General features: G+C 47.4%; 1 protein-coding gene across 2 annotated transcripts in view; it reads left to right on the plus strand.

Annotated features, from left to right (window-relative positions):
* The window catches only part of inpp5a (inositol polyphosphate-5-phosphatase A), a 744,031-nt gene that overhangs the window by 713,728 nt on the left and 13,428 nt on the right, over positions 1–16,875 (plus strand). For both annotated transcript variants that reach the window (XM_085994739.1, XM_085994738.1), the window contains exon 14: positions 76–144. In XM_085994739.1, coding sequence (XP_085850865.1) covers positions 76–144 — 69 coding nt within the window. The remainder of the gene's footprint in view (positions 1–75; positions 145–16,875) is intronic.

Consider the following 16,875-nt stretch of genomic DNA (forward strand, 5'->3'; position numbering starts at 1 on the left):
AGCTGAGCAATTGTGAAAAGACCCTTGCTGTGAATAGCCACTCTGTCTCTAAAGAAAGTGATCTCTGTTTTACAGGCAGAAAATGATGAGAAGTCAGTTATCTATGACAACATTGGACCAAATGTTTGCATGGGGGACCACAAGGTAAAGAGTACTTTGTTGCTAAATTCAACAGTTTTGTTGAATGCAATGAATGCTATTGTCTCTTCTGTTGGTAACATTACTGTATGGCATGTGGCATGCTAATTATTTTTATTTCCCTGTTACCCATGGTTTATTCACCTAACGATATATACTCCATGCCCCTCACTGGTCCCCAGCGCCTCTCTGACTCCCAGCCCCTCTCTGACTCCCTGCCCCTCTCTGACTCCCTGCCCCTCTCTGACTCCCTGCCCCGCTCTGACTCCCTGCCCCGCTCTGACTCCCTGCCCCGCTCTGACTCCCAGCCCCTCTCTGACTCCCAGCCCCTCTCTGACTCCCAGCCCCTCTCTGACTCCCTGCCCCTCTCTGACTCCATGCCCCTCACTGGTCCCCTGCGCCTCTCTGACTCCCAGCCCCTCTCTGACTCCCTGCCCCTCTCTGACTCCCTGCCCCTCTCTGACTCCCTGCCCCTCTCTGACTCCCTGCCCCGCTCTGACTCCCTGCCCCGCTCTGACTCCCTGCCCCGCTCTGACTCCCTGCCCCGCTCTGACTCCCTGCCCCTCTCTGACTCCCTGCCCCTCTCTGACTCCCTGCCCCTCTCTGACTCCCCGCCCCTCTCTGACTCCCCGCCCCTCTCTGACTCCCCACCCCTCTCTGACTCCCAGCCCCTCTCTGACCCCCAGCCCCTCTCTGACTCCCTGCCCCTCTCTGACTCCCTGCCCCTCTCTGACTCCCTGCCCCTCTCTGACTCCCTGCCCCTCTCTGACTCCCTGCCCCTCTCTGACTCCCTGCCCCTCTCTGACTCCCTGCCCCTCTCTGACTCCCTGCCCCTCTCTGACTCCCTGCCCCTCTCTGACTCCCTGCCCCTCTCTGACTCCCTGCCCCTCTCTGACTCCCTGCCCCTCTCTGACTCCCTGCCCCTCTCTGACTCCCAGCCCCTCTCTGACTCCCAGCCCCTCTCTGACTCCCTGCCCCTCTCTGACTCCCTGCCCCTCTCTGACTCCCTGCCCCTCTCTGACTCCCAGCCCCTCTCTGACTCCCAGCCCCTCTCTGACTCCCAGCCCCTCTCTGACTCCCAGCCCCTCTCTGACTCCCAGCCCCTCTCTGACTCCCAGGCCATCTCTGACTCCCAGCCCCTCTCTGACTCCCTGCCCCTCTCTGACTCCCTGCCCCTCTCTGACTCCCTGCCCCTCTCTGACTCCCTGCCCCTCTCTGACTCCCTGCCCCTCTCTGACTCCCTGCCCCTCTCTGACTCCCTGCCCCTCTCTGACTCCCTGCCCCTCTCTGACTCCCAGCCCCTCTCTGACTCCCAGCCCCTCTCTGACTCCCAGCCCCTCTCTGACTCCCTGCCCCTCTCTGACTCCCTGCCCCTCTCTGACTCCCTGCCCCTCTCTGACTCCCTGCCCCTCTCTGACTCCCTGCCCCTCTCTGACTCCCTGCCCCTCTCTGACTCCCTGCCCCTCTCTGACTCCCAGCCCCTCTCTGACTCCCAGCCCCTCTCTGACTCCCTGCCCCTCTCTGACTCCCTGCCCCTCTCTGACTCCCTGCCCCTCTCCGACTCCCTGCCCCTCTCCGACTCCCTGCCCCTCTCCGACTCCCTGCCCCTCTCCGACTCCCTGCCCCTCTCCGACCCCCAGCCCCTCTCCGACCCCCAGCCCCTCTCCGACCCCCAGCGCCTCTCCGACCCCCAGCGCCTCTCCGACCCCCAGCGCCTCTCCGACCCCCAGCGCCTCTCCGACCCCCAGCGCCTCTCCGACCCCCAGCCCCTCTCCGACCCCCAGCCCCTCTCCGACCCCCAGCCCCTCTCCGACCCCCAGCCCCTCTCTGGTTCCTTGCCCCTCTCTGACTCCTGCCCCTCATTGCCAGATTGTATTGTTCTTTCTTGGTTTCTGCTCAGCTTTATTTTAACATAGGTTGTTCAAAAAACAACCTTGAAAAGAGTAATTTAAACAAGAAACCTGAATGGCTAATAGGAGACTATAGAATCCTGTGGACACTGAAATCAGGCTATGAATTACTATTATTTAGGAATTATGTTAAAGTACTAGGCCTAGAAATTCAGTATAGCCACGTTTGGGGCGCTACAGCTAGGCGTTCGCTAAATTTTGCGCCCGGCGCAACTTAGCGCCACCTTCACCGATATTCAGTTGCATCGCCCCAAGAGGTTGCTGCTGCGCTAAAGCAGGCGATGCACGACTATCATTAGGCGCTAAGCCGGCGGGCCGGGACGCTACCACCGAGGGCGGGCACAGCGCAGGTGCGGTGAGTTGCTGATTGAAGGCAGACAGTCTGGTGCCGGTCAGCTCTTAAAGGGGGAGGATGGAATTGTTTGGCTGCCACGCCCTGCACACTGCAGCCCTGAAGCAAGGCCTGACCACTGCTGCTTGAACTGTTCAACGCCCAGGACAATGGAGAAGGCCAGGGAGAGAGAGCGCAGCGCTTCAGCGAGGGTGACCTGAGGGTACTGGTTGGCGCAGTGGAGCGCAGGCGCCATGTTCTGTTCCCTGAAGGTGGCAGGAAACCGCTACCCAGCGACTATCGGAAAGCCTGGAGGGAGGTGTCAAACAGGGTGACCTCCAACAGCGTGGTTGCCAGGACTCCTGTCTAATGCCGAAAAAAGTTCAACGACCTCAGTCGGGTTGTCAGGGTGAGTACCCTTTCCAGTGTCCTCCTCATCCCTGCATGTGCACCTCACTTTTTGGGCAAAGGGACCTGAAAGCCCTAATGCCCAGCCCTCATCCAGCAGCTATGGGACTGTCATGAAAATCACTTGCACATTCAGGACTTTACACACTGTCAGGGCTATTCCACGATGGGAGGCAGTTCAGGCAAGATGAGGGCTTCACACTGTCAGGGCTATTCCACCATGGGAGGCAGTGCAGGCAAGATGAGGGCTTGACACTGTCAGGACTATTCCACCATGGGAGGCAGTGCAGGCAAGATGAGGGCTTCACACTGTCAGGGCTATTCCAGCATGGGAGGCAGTGCAGGCAAGATGAGGGCTTCACACTGTACGGGCTATTCCACCATGGGAGGCAGTGCAGGCAAGATCAGGGCTTCACACTGTACTTAGAGGCTGTCCTTTCTCTTGCAGGGCAAGCTGGCGCACAACCGAAGGCAGCAGCAACAGACCGGGGGAAGCCGTCGTGACCTCAAACAGCTCAGCGACCTGGAGCAGCATGTGGAGCGCATTATGTCAGGCCGGCTGATTGGCCCCGTCGCCAGTGGAGATGCCAACCTGTTGTGGGCCCCAATAGTAAGGGCATCACCTTTTTGACCTCTCTTTCCACTTGCGCCTCACACCAGCATCCTTTGCCACTGTCGGACCAATGCAGTGCATAGCAACACTCATGCCTCCCTCGCTGCCGCCCTGTCCTCACTCTAAAGCAACTCTTGTGCCTCCCTGCTTTCAGATGGTGAATCGGCAGGTGAGGAGGCGGGCCCTCAAGTTGGCACTGTGAGTGAATCGGAAGGCGAGGAGGAGGAAGAGGAAGCCGGCCCATCAGAGCCACCCTCAGCTGAGGCAGCCCATGGCCATGATGGGGACACGTCTTCCCTGGAGGGGAGCAGGGGGGAAGGGTCGGAGGAGAGTGAAGCTCCGGGGCCCAGCGGGCTGCAGCAACGCGGGAGGGGTGGGGAAGCTTGGCAGCCTTCTCCCCGGAGGGTGAGTGCGGCCTCCAGTCCTGCTATGGTGAGCGCAGAGGAGGTGCGGCTCCTTGCGGAAATGGGCACCCAGGCTGAGCGCAGGCACACTGAGCTCATGGCTGCAGTGGCAAGGATGCCTGACTCCATCGAGTCACTGGCAAGGAGTGTACAGGAATTCGGGGCAGCACAGGCCAGGAGTCTGCAGGACTTCGCGGCAGCACAGGCGGCTTCCAGCCAAGTGCTCAGTCGTGCCGTGCATTCACTGGCTGGTCTCATGCAGACACAGACCAGGGCCACACAGGCACTAACTGCTGCCACCCTCGCTAGATCGGCCAGGCATCGCCGGGGCACTCGTCGCGCCGCAGCAGCCCAGCAGTCTGTGCTTCAGCAGATTGCTGCGCATGCTGCAGTGCTGGCCCGTGTGAGTGCCAATGTATCAGCCGACCAGGGAGTGCCTGTGCTCTGTCAGGTTGGCAGCATTCCTGCAGCCAACACTGTCACTCCTTCACTGCAGCTGCCACCACCCGTAGGACAGACTGCTGCCGCCCAAGCAGAGTTGGAGCAGTCAGCAGCCGGCCCCTCCCGGCCCAGAGCTGGTCCAGGCCGACCCCCAAGGACATCTGCTGTCTCACCATCTGACCCTCAGCAGCCTTCCCCCAGCCTTGCTGCAGCCACTGGGGCCCCATTGAGGAGGAGCTGCAGGGCGGAAAGGGGCCACTCGCGCAAGCGAGGCGGCTCACCCTCGCAGGGGAAAAAGTAGAAGGGGTGGCCAAATGATTTTTTTATATATGAAGGCCGGGACTGTTGTGTTTTTTTATGTATGAAGGCCGAGACTGTTGTGTTCTTTTATATATAAAGGCCGAGACTGTTGTGATTGCTTTTTATAAAGGCCGAGGATCATGGTCATTTTGGGTTAACTGCTTGTTACATTTTCTGAAGGTTGTGAGAGCCAGTCATGTCTCTGACTGTTTTTGGGGGGGTTTCTCTGAATTCGTTTGTCATGCGGGAAGGGCACAGAGTTTGCACAGTAAAAAGTTTTCTGGAATCGCACTGTCCATGTTTGTTTTTTTAAGTATTTGTTGCATTGACCGGCTCAGGGCTGACGGAGCGGCTCCATTCATGTTCTTTCATTGGCACAAGCCATTCCCTGAGAGGGTGCCTAGAACCGAGTTGCAATAAGCCACCGACGGACAGCCCTTGCACTTTGTGGCTCCCTCCCATGCTGGTGCTCCTCCTCCTCCTCCTCCTCTGGTGGTCCTCCAATGTCTGCTGGCAGTGGCTGAGTCCTGTGGATAGCCAGGTTGTGCAGCATGCAGCACACTACAATGAAATGGGAGACTCGCTCCGGCGAGTACTGTAGGGCTCCCCCGGAACGGTCCAGACAGCGGAACCGTTGCTTGAGCACGCCGATTGTGTGCTCAATGATGTTCCTGGTTGTTTGATGGCTGTCATTGTATCGCTCTTCAGCAGGGGTGCTGGGCGCACGGAGCGGGGTCATCAGCCAGGTGCACAAAGGATAGCCTTTGTCCCCGAGAAGCCATCCTTGTGGGTGAGGCTGGGCTTTGAAAATGTCTGCCACAGAAGTCTGGTGCAGGATGAAGGCATCGTGGCTGCTGCCTGGAAAGCGGGCATTGACAGCTAGTATGAGCTGCCTGTGGTCACACACCAACTGCACATTGAGCGAATGGTAGCCCTTCCGGTTGCAGTAATCCTCGGCATTCTCTAGAGGTGCCCGCAAAGCCACATGCGTGCAGTCAATGGTGCCCTGCACCATGGGGAAGCCCGCTAATGCTGCAAATCCCATTGCACGCTCTTGCTGCTTGTCCAGGGTCATGGGGAAGGAGATGAACTGATGTTTCCTTCTGAAAAGGGCATTGGTGACCTGGCGGATGCAGCAATGTACCGCGAACTGGGAGATGTTGGCAATGTCCCCAGTAGCAGATTGGAAGGAGCCGGTGGCATAGAAGTTGAGAGCCACCGTCACCTTCACTGCCACCAACAGAGACGTCCTACTGCTCAGCTGTGGCTGCAGATCTCTGCGAAGCAGGTGGCAGATCTCATTGACCACCTCCCTTCTGAATCGCAGCCTCCGAACACACTGCTCCTCAGACATGTTCAGATATGAGAACTGCTGGCGGTATACCCTGGGTGGGTAAGGCCTCCTCTGCCGACGCCTGTTGGCCCTTCTCCGTCTGGCCATGACTGGCACTCTCTCACGGCGTCTCTGAGCCCTTTGAATGCAATGCAGCAAGCCAACGTTTCCACCCATTGCAGCCCCCATTATATGTTTCCAATCAAGGCTATGGCACTGAAAGTTAAATGCAAGTGCAAAGCTCTGGCCTGAAGCCACAAGTACCTGTGCGAGCGTTGAGTCAAACCAGAAAGCTCTCTCCCTTTGTCTCTCTCCAAATATCCGCCTCTCACAAAGAAGGAGTGGAGCAAAATGGCTGCCATTTATACTGCAGGAGGAGTCCCCTTTAATTAGCGCCCCCTGTGCCCCGCAGCGACTGGGAACCGTTCCCCTCTACCAGTCGCTAGGGGCGCCAGGCGCACATTAGGCCGGCGCCACTGAATTTCTGGTTCGGGGCGCACAAAGGGCGTTGCACCATGAAATGACGTCAGGATCTGCGCGCGCAGCTGAGCGAGCGCTGCGGTTTTGCGCCGGTGCTAAATCTTAACTGAAGTTCGCAAGAGGCGCAGATTGCGCCGTGCCCGGGCGCTAGCCGCTTCGCGCCCCACTTCTCCTCCTAAGGCGCTAGCGGCTGGCGCAAACAACTGAATTTCTAGGCCCTAATGTTTTTAAGTTAAAATTTATCCCCAGTAATCTGCTGCTACTGGAGGAAATAAGTTTTTAGTTAAAAAACAAATAGTGCTTGAAATCCTGAGTGCACAACACAAGGATTCCAATCTCGCAATCTTCTAGTAAGGGATTTTTTTTTCAATCTTTAAATTAATATATATAAAATAAGGTACAATTTATTATTTTTCCAATTTTAAAACGTCATTCTCTGGTAGTAACAGATAATCAGTGGGAAAGGATGTTTCAAGATTAACCTGTTGATTTATTTATTTTTGAAACCTTTTTAATGGCATATTAGGGATTTATAATATTAACAGTCAATACCAACAAGGCTTGAGTCTGCTATTTGTGACTACTATAATGAGGGAAGCGTGAGTTTTTTTTTTAATGACAAAAAATCCTTTGCCTTAGTTCTCTGTCTCATTGGGGTAGATTTTGCTGTCAAATTAACAGTGAGGCTAATGGCATTCGCCGTTATTTATGTGTAAATGGTACAGCAATTTCAGGCGAGGAGCAGAAGCACGGCTAAATGCCAATATCCAAAAGTTGCTGTGCATGTTGCGCCGTTCTGCCATTGGCTTCGCAAAAACGGCACTTTGCTGTCTGCCTCACCATTGAAATGCATTGAATGTCGTGATGTTGCTGTAGTTGTACAGTAGATACGTCCTACCACTGGTTATTGCTCAATCCTTCAATCTGATTGGTTACAGAGATACTCTGTTGGATACCCTGTTCATTCAGATCTCGGATGCCTTGCTTCCCTCACTGAGACGTTATCAGGCAACAGTTTCAACAACTTAGTGGGCAAAAATGTTTTGAGCCTAAGAGTGCAAATACAGCAACATCACCACAGCTAGAGTACCACAGTCATCATCTTCTACATTTATAAACAATTTATACGACAGTTAGAACCTTCAGTTATACGGGGTTTTTTAAACGTGAATTCCCATTTACTTGAGCAGAATCTATGACGAATCCAGTTTTAGATCCAATACAGGAGCCCCATTTAATTAGAGGCCTATGTTTCATCAAAGTGATTTGCTCCACTGTAATGATGCTTCCCTGCATTGTTCAGCTGGCTGTAGTGGTCTGTCCAAACCAGTAAAAGTGTGACCCTAATTCACGTTTTTCCTATTTAACTGGATAATGTTCTTTTCAGCAGTCTCTATTGATTGTAAACAGACAATACTTAGTCTCCTCTCTTTTACATTCCCCCCTTGTCATACACTTATTTCCTGCTGGCATTTACCCTGCTCCCAAGTATCTGCAGTGCTAGTTGTTGAGACACTTCTTCTGAAGTTACATTGTGTTGCTGTTTCAGTACAACCCCATCCCCCCCCCCATACCGCCACCCCCCACACTGCTTACCAATCTGTGGCCTAAATCTGCCATATCAATATCCTAACTCCACAGACAGTTTCTCACAATCAGCCAGTAAATGCACTGTCAGGATGGCTGATATTGAACGGATCCAGCAACATAGGAACAGGAGTAGGCCATTCAGCCCCTTGAGCCTGTTCTGCCACTTTATTAGATCATGGCTGATCAGTACCTGAACTCTATTTACCCATCTTTGCTCCATATTCCTTGGTACCCTTATCTAACAAATGTCTGTCGATCGTGGTCTTGAAAATTTCAGTTGACCCACCATCCACAGCCTTTTGCGAGAGAGGATTCAAACTTCCATTGCCTTGCATTTGGGGAGGGCTAACAAGGCACAATAAATGGTAGGATACTGAGAAGTGTAGAGGAACAGAGGGACCTTGAAGTGCCTGTCCACAGATCCCTGAAGGTAGCAGGACAGGTAGATAAGGTGGTTAAGAAGGCATACGGGATACTTGCCTTTATTAGCCAAGACATAGAATATAAGAGCAGGGAGATTATGCTAGAACTGTATAAAACACTAGTTAGGCCACAGCTAAAGTACTGCATACAGTTCTGTTCACTACATTATAGGGAAGGTGTGATTGCACTAAATAGAGTACAGAGGAGATTTATGAGGTTGTTGCCAGGACTGGAGAATTTAGCTATGAGGAGAGATTGGATAGGCTGGGGTTGCTTTCTTTAGAACAGAGGAGGCTGAGGGAAGACTTAATTGAGGTGTATAAAATTATGAGGGGCCTAGATAGAGTGGATAGGAAGGACCTATTTCCCTTAGCAGAGAGGCCAATAACCAGGGGCCATAGATTTAAAGTAATTGGTAGAAGGATTAGAGGGGAGTTGAGGAGAACTTTTGTCACCCAGAGGGTGGTGGGGGTCTGGAACTCACTGCCTGAAAGGGTGGTAGAGGCAGAAACCCTCATCACATTTAAAAAGTACTTGGATATGCACTTGAGGTGCTGTGACCTACAGGGCTACGGGACCAAGAGCTGGAAAGTGGGATTAGGCTGGATAGCTGATTTTCGGCCGGCACAGCCACAATGGGCCGAATGGTGTCCTTCTGTACCATAAATTTCTATGATTGAACTGATCCAGCAACATAGGACCTGGAGTAGGCCATTCAGCCACTTGATTAGATCATGGCTGATCTGTACCTCAACTCTATTTACCCACCTTAGCTCCATATCCTTTGGTACCCTTACCTAACAAATATCTTGAAAATGTCAATTCAACCACCATCCACAGCCTGTTGTGGGAGAGAGTTCAAATTTCCATTACCCGTTGTATGAAAACATATTTTGTGATTTCATTCCTAAATGGCCTAACTCTAATTTTAAGATTATACACCTTAGTTCTGGATTCTCCTGCCAGATGAAATAGTTTCTCTATATCGACCTTATTGAATCCATTTATCATTTTAAAGATCTTGATTAGATCACCCCTCAACTTTCTAAATTCAAGGGAATACAACCCAAGTTTATGCAACCTGTTATCATAATTTAACCCTTTTAACCCTGGTATCATCTTGGTGAATCTGCACTGTACCCCCTCCAAGGTCAATCTATCTTTCCTGAGATACGGTGCCCAAAATTGAACGCCGTACTCCAGATGGGGTCTGACCAAGGCTCTCTACAAGTGAAGCTTCACTTCCTCACATTTATATTCCAACTCCCTTGAGATAAAGGCCAATATTCCATTAGCCTTTTGGATTACTTTTGTATCTGTGGACTAGCTTTTCGTGATTTGTGTACATGAGGAACAAAGGGATTTAGCTGTCCAACAGCTTCTGGTCTCTCACCATTAAGAAAATATTCTGATGTGTCTTTTTCAGCTCCAAAGTGGATGACCTCACACTTCCCCACATTGAACTCCATCTGCCATAGTTTTGCCCACTAACTTAGTCTGTCTATGTTCTTTTGTAATTTCCAGCTCCCATCTACACAATATATATATATGATGAAAAGTTGATGCCCCAGTACAGATCCCGAGAGAAGACCAATTGTTATTTTCTTTCAATCAGAGATTGCTCCCTTTATTCCTGTTCTCTGTCTCCTCTTGCCCAACCAATTACCAACCCACGTCACAAGGTTACCTCCAGTTCCATGTTCTTTCATTTTTGCTAATAATCGCTTGAGTGGAACCTTATCAGATGGCTTCTGGAAGTCCATAAACATCCATAGACAGTTCCCTATCTACCATGCTGGTCAACTCCTCAAACAAAATCAACAATATTAATCACGCATTACCTACTCTTCACAAATCCATGCTAACTCTCTTTGATCAGCTTATATCTTCCAAGTGTTCAGTTATACTGTCTCTGATGATAAACTCCATTAACTTCCCCACAACTGATAAACTGATGGGTCTGTAATTACCTGATTTCTCCCTTCTTAAATAATGGAATGACATTTACAAATTTCTGATGCAAAGGAACCTGGAGTACTTTGCAAAATATGACTAATGCATCTGCAATTTCTTCACCTATTTCTTTTAATACTCGGGTGGAAACCATCAGGTCCGAGAGAGTAGTCTATTTTGTCCCATTATTTTTGCCATTACGATTTTTTACATATTTGGCCTGAATTTCCGATCAGAGGCTTTGTGCGGGCGGATGCCTCCGATCGGAAAACATCTACGAACTTACCTGCTAGCTCCGTAGGTCCCGAGGTTTGTGATCCTGGGCCTCTCCTGGTCCACGCACTGCAGAGGCCCAGGTATCCCAGAGGCGCATGCGGTTCACAAGCATCCCTGGGATCATGTGAGCCATGGGGACCCAATCAAAGAAGGAAACCCCCCTTCACACTTTTGACAGTTCTCTATGCACGGATCTGTCAAAAGAATGAATGGGGATCATTTGAAAAATACAGTAAAACATGAAATAATTTTTTTTAATCACATATTTAAAATTAATTAAAATTACATTAAATGAAATATTTTAAACAAAACATTTATTTTTTTGAAAAAAATAAAGTTTTTTACGGGGCTAAAAATAAACTTACCTTTTTTAAAAGTATTTTTAAATTATAAATCAATGAAAAAAAATTTTTTTTTTATTTTTTAAAACTCTTATGCTGGTAAAAACAGACCTTACTCATGCTTTTACCAGGCGTAATATATTTAAAGGTTTTCAGCGGGTGGAAATTGTGCAGACTCTCTGCCCACAGAAGCCCTTCTCCAGGGCATGTGTGCGATCTGTCAAGAGGATTCTTGACAGATCGAAAGTGCCGGGTTTTAGCATATGCGCTTCGCATGCCTAAACCCGGCACTTGCGCGGCCCCTATGGGTGTCGGAAAATCCGGCCCATTAAATCCACTAAGTTCCTCCCCTTGACTTATCTTAAGGTTCACTTGTACTGCCGGTATTTTGTCCTCTTTCTCCACTGTGAAAACTTTAACAAGTCTGCCATTTCCTTATTATTCCATTATAGTCTCGCCTGCATCCATCTTTAATGAGCCCATATTCCTCTTTACCACTCTCTTTCCCTAAATATATGTAAAAAAAATATTTTGCTGTTATCTTTGATATCCCTTGAAATGTTTTTTTCATATTCCCTTTTTGCACTTCTTATTACAGTACTCTCTGTATCCCTTTTTAGCTTTTTCTAACTCTCTCAGTCCACTGGATTTCCACTTTTCCTTGCATTTAGTTTGATACTGTGTCTTACCTCACTTGTTAACCATGGTTGCCTAACAAATGGAGCCTTTGTCTTTTCGGAGTATGTACTGGTTTTGTGTCCTCCTGAATAGTTTTTGAATACCTCCCACTGTTTGCCTGTAGGTTAACAGTTCAGCCCAGTTTACTGTGGTCAGTTCATTTCTCATTCATTGGAAGTTTGCCTTACTTAAATTTAAAACTTTGGTTTGTGACTCTCCCTTCTCCCTCTCAAACCCAATATCAAATTCAACCATATTATGATCCCTATTTTCAAGATGTTCTCCAACCATCAGATTGTTAACTGATTGTGGTTTGTTACTCATCACTAAATCCAGTATGGCCTGTTCCCTTGTCGGTTCTAAAACGTATTGTTCTCCAAAACTGTCCCGAGTACATGCCAGAAATTCATTGCCTTTAACACTTCAGCTGTTCTGCTTTTCCTTAGACACAGGCCTATCATGGTAGGTGGGCTGCATCTGAACTCTACAGAAAGCTGCTGTAATAAAAATTTTCACTGGCTTCTATCGTCTGATTTCCAATTTTATGAGGTTGTGGCACCATCTCCTCACATACACACGCTATGAGGGAGAACTCAAATTAACCTTGTTATTTGTGGCCAGTTAAATGGTATAAGTTATGCAAATGGTAGCCAGAATGTTCTTGAACCACCCAGTATTATTTTTAATTCATTCATGGGATGTGGGCGTCGCTGACAAGGCCAGCATTTATTGCCCATCCCTAGTTGCCCTTGAGAAGGTGGTAGTGAGCCGCCTTCTTGAACCGCTGCAGTCCATATGGTGAGGATTTAATAAGTAGGATTTAAAGGCAAAGATGGAACCGCAACCCTTGTGTGACTGGTTTGCATCTCACGTGCTTAATTTTATAGCTTGCTTGTGATCTCTGTCGTTGTAGAAACCATAATGGCCCGGAATTTATGGTCAGCGGCAAAGCGACGGCGCTCACCACTGACCTCATAGAAAGTTGCCCAAAAAGATCCAGTGATCTCTGTGGCGTGAATTTCAGGTCTCCCAGTCTTAGTTTGAATCTGGTGCCAAATCAAGCAAATCTCCAGTGTCCAGCAACAGTGATGTCATCAAGAAGGCTAAGCACCCAATTCCATTGAAGAATTCTCACAGACAGCAAATCAGGAAGTAAAATGCACAGATTATAATTTACCTTTTATAAATTTTACAGAGAGCGAAATAAAGATTGGGAGATACACATAGGATTAAGGTAGAAGCTGAAATATCATAAACAAACTTAAAAAAATTATTATATTAAAAGCCATGTAATTCTTATCATATTAATGTAAAACTTTGACATTCCACAAATATAAAATTTGTTTTTCAGGGCCAGAACAGTTGTTCAGCAGTGAATACGCTGTTAAGAACCAAGTTACACCTCTTTCAACAAGGCTTAATTTTTTTTTTGGGGGGGGGAGCGTTTAACAGCGATATTCCACATAATAGAGGAAGTTTACGTCAGGAACTGTTATTTGAATTGATTGCTGGCTCTGGGGAGTTCCACAGCGCAACCTGTGGAGGAGCAGGGAACTTCTGGATTTCCACATTTATCTACGCATGCGCTGATTCCAGAAGTTGCTGTCACTTTCAAAGGAGTAATGACAGCAAATGCTGACTGTTTCACCATCATTACCACCGCACAATCCGAGCATTTTGCCATATTCTCTAGTTACTAATAAGTTAAAATAATTTTAAAATTACAAGTACTTTTATATCTAAATATGAGAATGAACAGTTCTCTAATATTGATAACTAAGTTACACATATACCCACATATTCACCCATTTCAATGTAATTGGATTATATTAGTGGTGTCTTTCTCCTATTTGAGGTAATGATTTAAATTAGCATTTTATTTTACACACAATGCCATCATTAACATTGTTGAAACCCATTGCAATATTTCTCACAAGATTATAGTATATAGTATCACAACACTGCTTCTTCAATTAAACTCTCTTGTGACTGGAAGGGGCTTTAAACTTATGTCTTTATTGGACAAATTAGAGCTACAGACTTTGAAGATAAGCCGCTGCTTCACAAGATTTGTACATCTGCTGGTAGAATTGTCTTCAAACCCGTATCAAGACCTGTAATGCCCCATAGCTACCCGATGAGTAAACTCTACTCAAGTATAGGGACAAGCTAAAACTTTCTACCTCAGACAAGATTATATGCCACGTGTTGCCAAGTGCTTACAGTACGTCATGGCGTGCTTATTTACATCAGTGACCTCTTCTTTTTGCCCTTGGGTTCTGTGTGGTTATCAGGAACATGTAAGTCAAAAATTAAAATCTACAGCATGATTGAACAATACATATATTTGAGATAGAAAGGGAAATGTTTATTTTGTGCCTATATGTGAGAAAAATTTGTGGGATAATTGTCAGGATTGCTTGCTGAACAATTAAGTTATTTAACATAAAGGTTCTTTTGTCTTTAAATAGCATAAGAATTTGAGTAAATGAATTATATAATTAAAAAGGAAGGAACTTTCATTATGCTAAGCCATAATTAGAACCAATATGTTTGCTTAGTTGTAGGCTGTTATTGATACAAGGAGCAGGCTGGCTCCACGCTCAGAAATAACTCGGTCAATTCTTGTTAAGAACAAACCCAGGTTCTGAAGTAAAAATGTACTTAGGATAGAAATTCCTCTTCTGGTTTCCTGGGGGCAAAGCAGAACTTCTGCCCACTCCATGGATGTGCCCTTCACCCCATTCCAATTCTGAGCTTTGGGCAGCTGCCCGCACTACATATGGCATGACTACAGTGTCTGCCTGAGCTGAGGATGATTTGGCTGCAGCACCTTGCCCCAGTATAATAGGGCCAACGGCGCCCACCATAAATCACAGAAATCACAGAATCACCACAGTGCAGATAGAGGCCATTTCGGCCCATCGAGCCTGCACCGACACATATCCCACCCGATCCCCGTAACCCCTACACCAACACATATCCCACCCTATCCCTGTAACCCCACGTATTTTAATCCCCCTAACACTAAGGGTCAATTTATCATAGCCAATCAACCTAACTCGCACATCTTTGGACTGTGGGAGGAAACCGGAGCACCCGGAGGAAACCCACGCAAACACGGGGAGAATGTGCAAACTCCACACAGACAGTCGCCCAAGGCTGGATTCGAACCCGGGTCCCTGGCGCTGTGAGGCAACAGTGCTAACCACTATGCCACCGTGCTGTTTCCAAATTGTTTCAAAAGCTAACATTTCAAATTTCCCACTTTCCCAACAGCAATTGATCGCTCTGCAATCAATTGCCACAAGGAAAGCGGTCTTTTAAATTATACAGGGCTCCATTTCTGCCAGGATCAAGCCTTAGCACACTAGTGAGCCTGCTTTGTACATGGAGTGAGTTGCGTCAGAGGCAACTGAGGCGGTACTGCTGGTTTTTTGGGCAGATGATGTCATCTCACCAGTCCCACCATTTTTCCTCATGGAAGGGGGCAGACACAAGAAGCACCTGCCTCTACTGCTGGCATAAATTTGTTCCATCAAAAAAGGGGCAGAGACCCAGTGGAACCAGTATGTCCAATGGACAGATCGAGACCTGACCCTAGTGTTATACTTTCACTTTGGCACTGTAACTGCAAATAACTGTCAAAGATTTTTCTCTACTTCCCAGAAATTCCTTCCCTGCTCATCGAGATTGCATGATTTGAGTATATTCAAGGCTGAGATAGATAGATTTTTGGATTCTAGGGGAATCAAGGGATATGGAGATCAGGCGGGAAAGTGGAGTTGAGGTCGATGATCAGCCATGATCTTATTGAATGGCGGAGCAGGCTCGATGGGCCATATGGCCTACGCCTGGCTATTATTTCTTATGTTCTTATGTTTACCTGTCCTAGAGGAAAGAAATTTTTGAGGTCTAAAAGTAAGGAACTTTACTCATGACTGTCAATAATTCAATTCTGAACTAATATATAGAAATATAAGTTACTTCTGCATCACATGTTTTGAAATGGAGAAATCTAAGAACAGCAAAGTAACTTATTGGGAAGTACAACAACATTTTAGCCAGTTATCAGTTAGGCTGCAGCTATACTGCCAAAGGCACAGCATAACACTAGAGTTAGTTCCTGATCGGTCCATTGGCCCTGTTCGTCTGTTGCATGTGCAGAATGCTCTCTAGCCAGGAGATCGAATGTTGCCAGCTTCAAACAATAATGCTCTTCTAGCAATCTCCAGAAATCCAACTTTGTCTAGGAACTGATGGAGGAACTTGCTTGTAAGAGAAATAGCTTAACATTGTCACGAATTTATTGCTACTGAAATAAATTAGAAAATCTATGTGTGGAATAAACCTGCTTATAAAAAAAGTTGACTCTTGTCATGATTACTGGAGCAACTTCTGTGATGTCATCTGAAAAACATTATTTTCTTATACTAATTATTAAAATTAATGCATTTGAATATTATATTTAAAGATTGTATAATAATTTGTAATCATATCTATAATTTATTGTGAGAGAAATTCAATTGATTTTTATTTACATTATTCATTCAGTGAAAAACATGTTTTTATCAATGGTCTGTACTTTGAGATCTTTATAATGAAACGTTGTACTTAAGCCGTATTTGATACATATTGGCCCAGAATTTGTAGTCCTGATGACTGTGAACAGGCAGCATTCGTCGTCATTTCGCCTTTGAAACTGACAACAACTTCAGGATTTAGTGCATATGCAGTAAGTTGTGATCTGTAATTCACAGCTCCTCCACAGGCTGCGCTTCCACCGCGCCCCCCGCCCACCTTCCCCAAACCCCCCGCCACACAGAGCCGGCAATCAGTGAAATCTCTCAAATCATGAAAACTGATGAAAACTTCGGCTCTCCCGCAGTAATACCACTGTTAAATACCCCATTAAAAATTAGACCCTTTTGGATTAGGAGTAACTGGGGTTTTAACAGCGTATTGACTGCTAAACAAAGGTTATGGCCCTGAAAAATGTTGTGGAGTGTCAAATTTTTAAAAAAACATTTGTTCATCTTTATTTCAGGTTTGCCTTTGCTCCATGTGAGAGCCCCAAATTTGTTTTTCTCTCTAACATTTTTAAAAAGTTAGAATCAAAGGGGCTTACCCACTTCCTGGTTCACTGTCTGTGAGAATTCTGCGTTTTGATTGGCTGCTCAGACAGCTTGTTGACGTCACAGCGGCTCTTCGCTGGGAATCCCCATTAACTTGTGTTGATTTCAATTTTGCGTCAGA

This window comes from Somniosus microcephalus, chromosome 8 (genome assembly GCF_052327205.1).
Source record: "Somniosus microcephalus isolate GS21.2 chromosome 8, FLI_Smic_1.0, whole genome shotgun sequence".
Taxonomy (NCBI): Eukaryota; Metazoa; Chordata; class Chondrichthyes; order Squaliformes; family Somniosidae; genus Somniosus; species Somniosus microcephalus.